We start from the raw sequence: 12,335 nt of genomic DNA, 5'->3' as shown, positions 1-12,335 counted from the left end.
GGGGTAAGGTTAAACGGGGTAGGTAAGAAGGTTGGGAGGGATGAGTAGTGATGGAAAGAACCAACCTGTAGATGAGCAATTTGGTCTTCTAGTCGTAGTGCTGCTTCTGTCTTGCCCTGACTATGATAGACTTCAACCTGTGTCTGCATCTTCTTAAGCACAACTTGCTGTGTCAACAGCTCTTCTTGCACCTTGAAATTTGTTGTTATTAATCTTAAACTGTTTAGTACAAGGAGTTCTTTAAATCAGATATTAAACTTTTTAATTAATAATAAATAATATGCAATAAATGAGTGCAAAAAAGTCTGTTATATTATGTAACATGAATTAAAAGATATTATACAATTAAACTGCACTTTCAAACACTGTCCAAATTACTGCAGTATTATTTACAAGAAAATTAGCCTTTACACTCTCTAATATAAGACAAATATGTAATCCTGTGGAATATACAGAATTAAATTTTGCCAATTAAAACCAAACAAAAAATGTATATGCTCAACTTCAACTTTATTAACCAAAAAAACTCCTGCCTACTTTAATCTAGGAATGAGAGAAATCACTATTAGGTATGCAATAAAGACGCTGTAACTAATTAGTAAACCGCTGGATTGTTAACCATATAGTTAATATTTTGGTTTAAAAAATTTAAACATTTACCTGGACTTGATCCACCTGTATCTGGTTGGTGATAGCCTGAGTGAGGATTAAATCAGACTGTGCTAGATAATCCAGAACACTGACATACTCTCTTTCCCATGCCTGGGCTTCTTGTACACAACCTTCTAACCCAGACTGTTGTTCACTTGCCTGAATTAAAAAGACACATTATATTAACATTAACTTATCATAATGGAAATAAATGGTATAAAATACCGACACAATGGAAATATAAACACATATGCAGTATAATGTGATCCTTTATTGACAACGTTTCACCCACACAGTGGGCTTTTTCTGTGTGTGACTTGAAAAAGCCCACTGTGTGGGTGAAACATTGTCAATAAAGGATCACATTATACTGCATATGTGTTTATATTTCCAACTTATCATAATGTATCCTAAGCAAATATCTGCACAATAATATACTTCCATTCCTCAGCATAACTAATTTTACAATCTGATGTTGGTTTCATATTAACTAACTATGGTACAGTACCTATTTCTATTACACTCTCTCTCCCAACTGTAATGGGGTTGTATATGGAGTCTTCGTGTAGCTATAATTTTCCTACACTATGCGCAGCAAACATTCACTCTTCCTCTTTCCCCAACCATTCCTTTTCATCTTTTCCTTGTGATTCCTTATGTATTTTACTCGTACACATTATTTAATGTCTGTTTTTACCCATACAGTTTTCTGAACACTTCAAACAAGTTTTATACAATAACTTTAGTGTCATATACCTATTTTGTTATTTTAACCTGCATTGTATCTATGTACACCAAGCCTAACAGTCTTATGACCCACCAGAGTAAGTCTGATAACTCAAATCTACCTGTGTTGTAGACGATGCAAAACTAATAAGGACAATATGAATAGAAAATGACTTTGGGAAACTATGGGAAACCCTAGACAAGCTGCAATAATGCTGAAGTGGCCATGAGAATTCAAACCCAGCAAACTGCAAAGTAATGAAAGTGAGTAGAGAATGGGAGAATGAGAACAGTGTAACTCCTGAAAAGGAGCATCTCATGAGTTCAAGCAGGGAAAAAAATGTGAAAACAGAAACCACACCAAACCTGTTTCAGACACGCAAACAATAACATCAGTGGAGTTTCCTAAAATAACAAATGTAGGAATAACCTTTAGAAAACTGAACAAAAAATGTTCTATTATTTACCATATGAGTATGACCAGCTCTTAATAATGTAGTGGTAATGAGAGTCCCATATCAATCCAAGCAGAAACATATAAAGAAAGCTTTGTTATCAACCCTTTCACAGTCACTCGTGTAAATCTCATTTTAATCGTAGGGCCCTCAATTATGCTATGACTGGTAAATTTTGGCCAAGGCCTGAAGGAATGGGTCTGTGCAGTGCATGTACACAGTATAAAAAAATTGTGCCCGATGCAGTATATGATGAGAACAACTAACCTCTGACTTCGTGTTTGGATTAAAACAGTAAATTTGAGGCATGTTTTAAGGTGGTTTTCACTGTTTTATTGGTTGTTTCTTGGTAACCATTGACAGAATAGAAGACATCCTAGTGTAATGTGGCCAATTTCAGACTGGAAATGGCTTGAAATAGGCCTCATAATGTTGGAAATATTCGATTTTTGGCGATTTTCATGAGGAAGGGTAGAGGCCCTGCTACCCCTTCCCCATTGGTTTGCTTTATGGGTGTTTAATAGGTCTACTTCAAATATTGGGATGGCCTAAACCATGACCAATCATTCTTGGTTATATTTTATTAACCCGAGATATAGGGTAAAATTCTTGATATTTTTATGTGATGATGAATTCAAAATGGAAAGCCATATAGGAAAGGTCTGAAACCTGTTCTGTGAACAGTGGAAAGGTTCCTTTAGTGGTTAAAATGCCTACAGTGTTTATTTTGGAGTCCTGTTTATAAATTAGAATTTGTTGAATTTTGTGTAAAACTAGCCAAATTACAGTCTTCTGGGCATTTTCTAGTTTTACAAGCTATTATGCATTCCATTCGGTAGGATGAAAGGCATACTAGTGAAACCAGCTAAGAACTGGGTCAGTCTGAGGAAGGTAACTGACCTAAAATAGGCTCGAAGTGAGTGAAATCACTAATGTGTAAACTGTGCCCAAACCACCAACTATTTGTTGCATAATTCCCTCAAATTTCACATTTCTGGTGTCATTACCTTTAGAGAAAGATTGTCTATCACTTTAGAAGATACATTTTTTATTATTTTTTTTTTAAATCATAACAGTGAAAGGGTTAATGGCCAGACCATACACACCCTCACAGAGCTATAACAGGGTTCGATCACATCAATTATTCAAAAGTAAAGCACGACCAAGAACTGAAGCTCACCCACCATAAACCCTGCACACATACACACATACATTAGGAGGGAGTGAATCTGTCAAGCAGCAAGATGAGAGGCAGGGCCAAGAGTTAAGACTCAACCCCTGTAACTACATATAGGTGAGTACACATAGGCAAGCACACAAACCCACACACACAAGGGGACTACACGGGAATGAGGAACTTCCTGAATGGGGTTCAATGGGACAGAGAACTGGCAGGGAAGCCAGTTAATGAGATGATCGAATATGTAGCAGTAATGTGCAAGGAGGCTGAGGAGAGGTTTGTACCCAAGGGTAACAGGAATGAGCCCATGGTTTACCCAAAGGTGCAGGGAGGCAAAAACCAAGTGTGCTAGGGAATGGAAGAAATATAGAAGGCAAAGGATCCAGGAGAATAAGGAAAGCAGTCGTAGAGTCAGAAATGAATATGCACAGATAAGAAGGGAGTCCCAATGACAATATGAAAACGACATAGCAGCGAAAGCCAAATCTGACCCGAAGCTGTTATACAGCCACATCAGGAGGAAAACAACAGACAAGGACCAGGTAATCAGGCTAAGGAAGGAAGGAGGAGAGACAACAAGAAATGACTGTGAAGTGTGTGAGGAACTCAACATGAGATTCAAAGAAGTGTTCACAGAGGAGACAGAAGGGGCTCCAGAATGACGGAGAGGTGGGGCACACCACCAAGTGCTGGACACAGTACACACAACCGAGGAAGAAGTGAAGAGGCTTCTGAGTGAGCTAGATACCTCAAAGGCAATGGGGCTGGATAACATCTCTCAATGGGTCCTGAGAGAGGGAGCAGAGGCGCTATGTGTACCCCTAACAACAATATTCAATACATCTATCGAAACAGGGAGATTGCCTGAGGCATGGAAGACAGCAAATGTAGTCCCAATCTTTAAAAAAGGAGACAGACATGAAGCACTAAACTACAGACCAGTGTCACTGACATGTATAGTATGCAAAGTCATGGAGAAGATTATCAGGAGAAGAGTGGTGGAACACCTAGAAAGGAATGATCTCATCAACAGCAGCCAACATGGTTTCAGGGACGGGAAATCCTGTGTCACAAACCAACTGGAGTTCGATGACATGGTGACAGCAGTAAGACAAGAGAGAGAGGGGTGGGTGGACTGCATTTTCTTGGACTGCAAGAAGGCGTTTAACACAGTTCCACACAAGAGATTAGTGCAAAAACTGGAGGACCAAGCAGGGATAACAGGGAAGGCACTGCAGTGGCTCAGGGAATACTTGTCAGGAAGACAGCAGCGAGTCATGGTATGTGGCGAGGTGTCAGAGTAGGCACTTGTGACCAGTGGGGTCCCACACGGGTCAGTCCTAGGACCAGTGCTGTTTCTGGTATTTGTGAACGACATGACGGAAGGAATAGACTCCGAAGTGTCCCTGTTTGCAGATGACGTGAAGTTGATGAGAAGAATTCATTCGATCGAAGACCAGGCAGAACTACAAAGGGATCTGGACAGGCTGCAGACCTGGTCCAGCAATTGGCTTCTGGAGTTCAACCCCACCAAGTGCAGTCATGAAGATTGGGGAAGGGCAAAGAAAACCGCAGATGGAGTACAGTCTAGGGGGCCAGAGACTACAAACCTCGCTCAAGGAAAAAGATCTTGGGGTGAGTATAACATCAGGCACATCTCCTGAAGCACACATCAACCAAATAACTGCTGCAGCATATGGGCGCCTAGCAAACCTCAGAACAGCATTCCGACATCTTAACCCTTTGGGGGTCGATAGGTCCTCTCAGAGACTTGTTCTCAGGGTTGGCCAGATTTCAAAAAAAAAAAAAAAAAAAATTATTTTTTCTTATGAAAAGATAGAGAATCTTTTCCCGATCATAATGACACCAAAAGTATGAAATTTGATGGGAAACTTACGGAATTATGCTCTCGCAAAGTTAGTGGTCTCAACGATGTTTACGCATCAGTGATTTTGCCCACTTTGAGCCCTATTTTCGGCCAATTCCAGGGTACTAGTCAACAAAAATCATAACTATTTCGCTAGAACTCCATTTTTTCTATTGAGTGAGTACAAGAAACCACCCATTTACTGATTTCAACTATCCAATAAAGTGGTCAGAATTTAGCAATTTTGCCAGTTTCACACAAATTTCAAAAGATGCCAATTTTCGAATAGGGTCCAGAATAAACAAGAAAGACATTCCTAGCACTAAACTAACAAGTTCTCTGTTCGTTAGTCACATCCCCAGGCCCCTCTTGTATTTCTTTGGCTTTCCACTTTGAATTTTTATTCTTACAAAAAAAATAAGATTTACTGTTATGCAGACTACCGCATTATTGTAAAAATGGTATAAATAATATCAGCGCACTTGTGAAAGAATATTAGACTCGTCAGTTGATGTGTATTGGACGCTTGGCATGATTTGTTTACTTTTGAACTTTGGTAAAAATCGAACATTTCTGCTACTTTGAGCTCAATTTCAAGGTACTTTTCATTGTAAAACCAGTCAAAATCATCTCAATTTCTGTAATATGTCTTCCATTCCATAAAATGAGACCAAGAAAACTAGAATACAACAATAAATACCATACAAAAATACAGTGCAAAGTCGCTGTTTTAATCCAAAACACGGTCAAAGTTTTTTTTTTCTCATTACGCACTGTGTGCTGCAGGATTTTTTTATACTGTGCACACTGACCACATAGACCCATTCTTTTATATGTAGGCCTACCAGCTTTCTCTCACTAGATTTGAGGGTGCTAGAATTTAGGCGTACTAGTACGTCAAAAACCCTGGGTTGTAAGACGTACTAGTACGTCTGTAACCCCCAAAGGGTTAATAAGGAATCGTTCAGGACCCTGTACACCGTCTACGTTAGGCCCATATTGGAGTATGCGGCACTAGTTTGGAACCCACACCTAGCCAAGCACGTAAAGAAACTAGAGAAAGTTCAAAGGTTTGCAACAAGACTAGTCCCTTAACGAGGAGAGGTTAAGGGAAATCAACCTGACAACACTGGTGGACATGATAACGACATACAAAATACTGAGAGGAATTGACAAGGTGGACAAAGACAGGATGTTCCAGAGATGGGACACAGCAACAAGGGGACACAGTTGGAAGTTGAAGACACAGATGAATCACAGGGATGTTAGGAAGTATTTCTTCAGCCACAGAGTAGTCAGGAAGTGGAATAGTTTGGGAAGCAATGTAGTGGAGGCAGGATCCATACATAGCTTTAAGCAGAGGTATGATAAAGCTCACGGTTTGGGGAAAGTGACCTAGTAGCGACCAGTGAAGAGGTGGGGCCAGGAGCGTGGACCTGACCCCTGCAATCTCAACTAGGTGAGTACTAGGTGAGTACACACACACACACACACACACACACACACACACCTGAATAACTTCTGCAGCCAATGCTCATCTGATAAATGTGAGAGTAGCCTTCATGAATCTCAACAGTCATTCAGATTACTTTATACAACAAATGTCAGGTTCATCTTGTAATATGCAGAAATGACATTCAACCCACACATGAAAAAAACATGCTAAGAAACTGGAGAAAATGAAGAGGTATGCCATGAGACTAGTTCCAGAGTTAAGGAGTATGAGCTATGAGAAGAGGCAAGAGGCTAATGAAGGACCAAGAAACAGGGGAGACATGATAACAAGATACAAAATATTCAGAGGAATTCATAGGGTAGGCAGGGAGAGGATGTGTGAGAGGCTGGAAACGTGTACTCTGGGGCACAGCTGAAAGTTAAAGACATAGATGAACCACATGGGTGTTGGGGCATATTTCTTCAGTCTCAGGGTGGTCAGAAGTGGAATGTTTTTAAGAAGGAGGCGATGGAAGCAGGGTCCATACACAGTTTTAAGAGCAGGTAAGATAGGGCCCACGAGGCAAGTTGAGCGGCAAGGCCAGGAGCTAAAATTTCCCACACCCTTTCCTTTTCCCTTCAGTGTCAACAAATTTATCCCTGACTACTCCAAGTGCAGTGATGCACACATCAACCAAAGTCCTACCTTCTCCCACTCCCATGAGATGTGCTAGAAAAGCTACATTTGACACTGAGTGGGATAAACAGAAAATGCAGCAAGCAACTACAGAGTGGGCCCAATTATGACTGGGGGAAGCATAGTAGTAGTAGTGGCAGTGATTTGCAACCTGCCACCTGGCAGTAGGAGGCCGAGACAAGGATATGAATATAACAAGTAAGCAATTGTTGACACCATAACCTTAGCAGCTAAGAGTGTGTATAGGAATAAAGCAAAGCTACTTATCATAGGTGACTTCAACCATAAAGAAATAGATTGTGAGAACTAGGACCCACATGGGAACCAGAAATGTGAAGGGTTAAGTTAGAGGCAGTTGAGGACAACTTTATGTCAGCATGTTAAAGACATGACAAGAGAGAGCAGGAAATATGTCAGTAAAACTGGACATAGTATTTACTGCAAGTACATCGGACATAGGTGAATAAAATATGAAGAGACCCCTCAGTGCTAGCAGCCATACAATATTGAACTTCAAATACCTGGTGGAACTAAAAAGTAAAATGAAAATCAGCAGGAGCAGTATGCAAGAAGACAAACTTTACAAGAAGGAACTTCAGGGGAATAAATGAATTCCTGAATGCAGTATAGTGGGAAAGGAAACTGAAAGAAAAGTCAGCACATGAGATAATGGAGTACTGCTCTGCCCAGAAGCAGACATCATCATCATCATACCCATTTTTTTTTTTTAATACGTCAGCCATTTCCCACCGAGGCAGGGTGACCCAAAAAGAAGGAAAAACCTAAATAGAAAGAAAAAACTTTCATCATCATTCAACACTTTCACCTTCACTCATACATAATCACTGTCTTTGCAGAGGCACTCAGATACAACAGTTTAGATGTCCCTCCAAACTGCCAATATCCTACACCCCTCCTTTAAAGTGCAGGCATTGTACTTCCCATTTCCAGGACTCAAGTCTGGCTAACTGATTTCCCTGAATCCCTTCACAAAATTACTCTGCTCACACTCCAACAGCTCATTATACCCACAAGAATGGAAAACAGCAAAACCAAAGAGCCCCTGGTTCAACCAGAGATGCAAGGATGCTACACAGAGAATCATGGAAACACTATGGAAAGCTAAGGATGGATGAAAACAGGAAAGTAAAGAGATTAGCCAGAAATGCACATGAAAGGGCGATTGGAGAGGCTGAACAGCAATTTGAGAATGATATAGCAGCAAAGGTAAAGTCCGAACCAAAACTGCTTCACAGCCACATCAGAATAAAGATGACAGTAAAAGACAAAATAAGTGATTTGGCAGAAGATGGAAGAAGAGCAGCTCTCAAAAAAAATGACAAGGAAGTCTGCCAAGTGTATAACAAACATAAAGAGGTCTTCTCAGTGGAAACGGCCAATAACAGAAAGCCTTGGGAAAAGAGTACAAAGAAATTGGATGCCATGCAAACAATAAGGAAAGTGAAAAAAAAATATGAGTTAAACACATCAAAGGGAAATGGGACCTGACAAGCTGTCACCCTGGAAGACAGTCCTTATATTTAAGTAAGGAGACACGCAGGAACTATCGAATTACAGACCAATTCTCTGACATGCATACCTTGCAAGGAAATGAAGAAAATTATCAGAGAGAGAGTGGTTGAACACATGGAGATAAGTAGTTTCATAAACACTAAGCAGCATGGATTCAGAGATTGCAGACTGCTTACTACTTTGATGAAGTTCTGATAGATGTGTGAAAAAGAGAGAGGATGGAGAGAGAGGATGGAGAGAGGATGGAGAGAGAGAGAATGGAGAGAGAGAATGGAGAGAGAGAATGGAGAGTGAGAGTGAGAGAGAGAGAGAGAGAGAGAGAGAGAGAGAGAGAGAGAGAGAGAGAGAGAGAGAGAGAGAGAGAGAGAGAGAGAGAGAGAGAGAGAGAGAGAATGGAGAGAGTGTGTGAGAGAGAGAGAGAATGGAGAGAGTGTGTGAGAGAGAGAGTGTGTGTGAGTGTGAGTGTGAGTGTGTGTGTGAGTGTGAGTGTGAGTGTGAGTGTGAGAGTGTGAGTGTGAGTGTGAGTGTGAGTGTGAGTGTGAGTGTGTGTGTGTGTGTGTGTGTGTGTGTGTGTGTGTGTGTGTGTGTGTGTGTGTGTGTGTGTGTTGATATCCTTGGGGTGAAATTTGACTCCAAACTGACCATGAAAAACCAGGTTGTAAATCTTGCAAACAAGGCAGCCAGGAAGCTTACAGCACTTCGCCGTATCTCGCATCTGCTTGACAGCAGGGGTTGCAAGATTTTGTATGAGGCACAAGTACGCTCACACCTAGAGTATGCTCCACTTGCTTGGTTTTCCTGCCCCCCCTTCTCATCTGCAACTGCTTGACAGAGTAGAGAACAGAGCAAGACGTCTCATCTCTCACCTGGGCCAATCCTGGATAGATCTGTTATTTCGGCAGAGCCTTCAACACAGGAGGGATGTGGGTGGCCTTACTGTTACGTACAAGGCCAATATTGTCAAAGTACCACATCTGGATCCACTTCAAGGACAGCATGAAGCAAGCTTCTATACCACAAGATCGGCAGAAAGCAGCAACCTCACTCTGGCTGTACCCTTCTCCAGAACATCATTTCATCTGAGATCATTTATCCCCAGGATGACTCAAGTATGGAACAAATTTGTACAGCATTATGATGTCAACAAGGTAAAGTCAGCTGATCAGATGAAAATGCTGGCCCACAGATGGCTCCAACTTCCTTCTGTTCCCTACTTGTATGTTTCATAGCAATAAAAATGCTCTCATATGAGCTGATGTAGGTAACAGCTCTTAGTTTGTCAATAAAGTTAGGAATCCTTAACCTGTAAATAGCTTGTCAATAAAGCTAGGGATCCTTAACCTAACCTTGTCAAACCCTGTTTAAAAAAAAAAAAAAAAAAAAAAAAAAGAGCGAGAGAGAGAGAGAGAAAAGAATGGGTGGACTGCATTTTCTTAGACTGAATGAAGGCATTTTATGATGTACCCCACAAGAAGCTGGGTTAAAAATCTGAAGTGGAGGCAAAAATGAAAAAGAAAATATTTTGGTGAATCGAAGAGTATCTTAGGGAAAGGAAAGAGTGATTGTCAGGCAAGTGACATCAGAACTGGAAAGAGTAACTAGTGGGGTTTTGCAAGTTAAGACCAGTACTGTTTCTGATGTATTTGAATGACATTCCAGATGGGACTAATTCAGCTATTTTTTCTACTGCTGATGATGTTAAACTGATGAAGCAAATAAAATTAAATGAGGATAGGGTAAAGCCTTAAATGGATCTGGACAAATTGCAAGATTTGCCAGGTAAGTGGTTACCTGAATTTAACCCCAGTAAATGCAGGGTCGTGAAAACTGGAGGAGGAACAAGACTGGAAATGAGGAATAGACTAGGAAAACAGGCTGCAGACTTCACTCAAAGAGAAAAAAGACCTAGGGGTGGGTATAGTGTCTGGTATATTGCCAGAGGCTCATATCAGCCAAATAACCTATACAGCCAATGCATCTGACAAATCTAAAAGTAGCTTACAGTAATCTCAACAAAGAGTCATACCAGGCCCTTTATATAACACACAGTACATCAAGCCCAACTTGGAGTATGCAGCACCTGCATGGAACCTGCACCTGAGAAAAAATTTTAAGAAACTGGAATAGGTGCAGAAGTATGCAAACAGGCTTGTTCCTGAGCTAAATGGAATGAGATACAAGGAGAGGCTCAAGGAACTGAATCTAACAACTTTAAGCAGAAGAGCCAGGCAAGATATGACAACACGCATGACAGTCAGAGACATTCTATCTTAGAGGTGAGAAATGGAAACTTGGGGACACAACTGAAATTTAAAGATGCAGATGGAAGTATTTCTTCAGCTTCAGAGGTGGTTGGGAAATGGAATGATCTCGATGAGGAAGTGGTGGAGGCAGGCACCATACAAAATTTTAAGAGCAGGTACAATAAAACCCTGAGGCTACAAGGCAGTGAATCTGGCAAGTGGCAAGTTAAGATGCAGAACCAAGCAAGAGCTTAGAAACTACCTCTGAAACCACAAAATAGGAGAGTACAAATAAGTGTACACACACACACACACACGAAAAAAAAAAAAAAAAAAATACACAATAGTATATAAAATTATAATTCTAATACCCTGTAGTCTGGGTTAGGACAATGATGATTAGAAAGTGTACAGCAAATGCTGTAGTTCCAAAAATGAACAAGCTATGAATTAAAATAAAAAATATATAAATTTAAAATAATCAACAAGACATAAAAAGAAAGACGTGTAGCAAGGACCAGTAGCAAACAGCAAAATTAATTTATTTAAATTCATTTCATTATTTCCCACTATCAAGCAGAAAATTTTAACCAAAAATTAGATTAATTAAATTTAATAAGGAATGGAACATAATGCATGATCACAGGCATATAAAATACATGAAATGCAGTACACTTACTGAAAGCAAAATCTAACTGAATATATATACAGTATATACTCAAGCATAACTTGATGGTCTATAGAGGGTAACCCTAACATGTTTTTGCCAACAAGATAACCTTACTTAAGAGCTTTTACGAGGATAGCAAGGCTCTAGGTTAGGGTGTGTAGGAGAGAGGGAGATTACTTCCCAGTAAAAGTAGGTCTTAGACAGAGGTGTGTACTGTCACCATGGTTGTTTAACATATTTATAGATGGGGATGTAAAAGAAGTAAATGCTAGGGCATTGGGGAGAGAGGTAGGATTAAATTACAGGGAATCAAATACAAAATGAGAGTTGACAGTTACTTTTTGCTGATGATACTGTACTTTTGGGAGACCCTAAGGAAAAGTTGCAAAGGTTAGTGGATGAGTCGGGGAGGGTGTGTTAAGGTAAAAGGTTAAAAGTGAATATAGATAAGAGTAAGGTGATGAGGGTATCAAATGATTATGATAAAGAAAAACTGGATATCACATTGGAGGGAGGGAGTATGGAAGAAGTGAATGTGTTCTGATATTTGAGAGGTGGCTTGTCAGCAGATGGGTTTATGAAGGATGAAGTTAACCACAGAAGTAATTAAGGAAAAAAGGTGAGTAGTGCACTGAGCTATCTGTGGAGACAAAAAACGTTATCCAGGGAGGCAAAGAAGGGAATGTACGAGAATACAGTGGTACCAACACTCTTATGTGAGTGTGAAGCATAGGTTGTAAATGCTGCAGCAAGGCTGGAGGCAGTGGAGATGTCCTGTCTAAGGGCAATGTGTGGTGTAAATATTATGCAGAGAATTTGTAGTGTGGAAATTAGGAGGTGTGGAGTTACTAAAAGTATTAGTCAGAGGGCTGAAGAGGG

General features: G+C 40.3%; 1 protein-coding gene across 10 annotated transcripts in view; it reads right to left on the bottom strand.

Annotated features, from left to right (window-relative positions):
- Positions 1–12,335, bottom strand: part of LOC128688508 (utrophin) — a gene marked incomplete at its 5' end in the record, with an annotated part of 1,206,544 nt that overhangs the window by 1,126,709 nt on the left and 67,500 nt on the right. For all 10 annotated transcript variants that reach the window (XM_070084560.1, XM_070084566.1, XM_070084565.1 and 7 more), the window contains 2 exon segments: positions 66–191; positions 661–810. In XM_070084560.1, the coding sequence (XP_069940661.1) occupies positions 66–191; positions 661–810 (276 nt within the window).

This window comes from Cherax quadricarinatus, chromosome 13 (genome assembly GCF_038502225.1).
Source record: "Cherax quadricarinatus isolate ZL_2023a chromosome 13, ASM3850222v1, whole genome shotgun sequence".
In the NCBI taxonomy this organism is placed as follows: domain Eukaryota; kingdom Metazoa; phylum Arthropoda; class Malacostraca; order Decapoda; family Parastacidae; genus Cherax; species Cherax quadricarinatus.
Note: the sequence above shows the minus strand (reverse complement) of the source record. Positions and strands in the feature narration are given on the sequence as shown.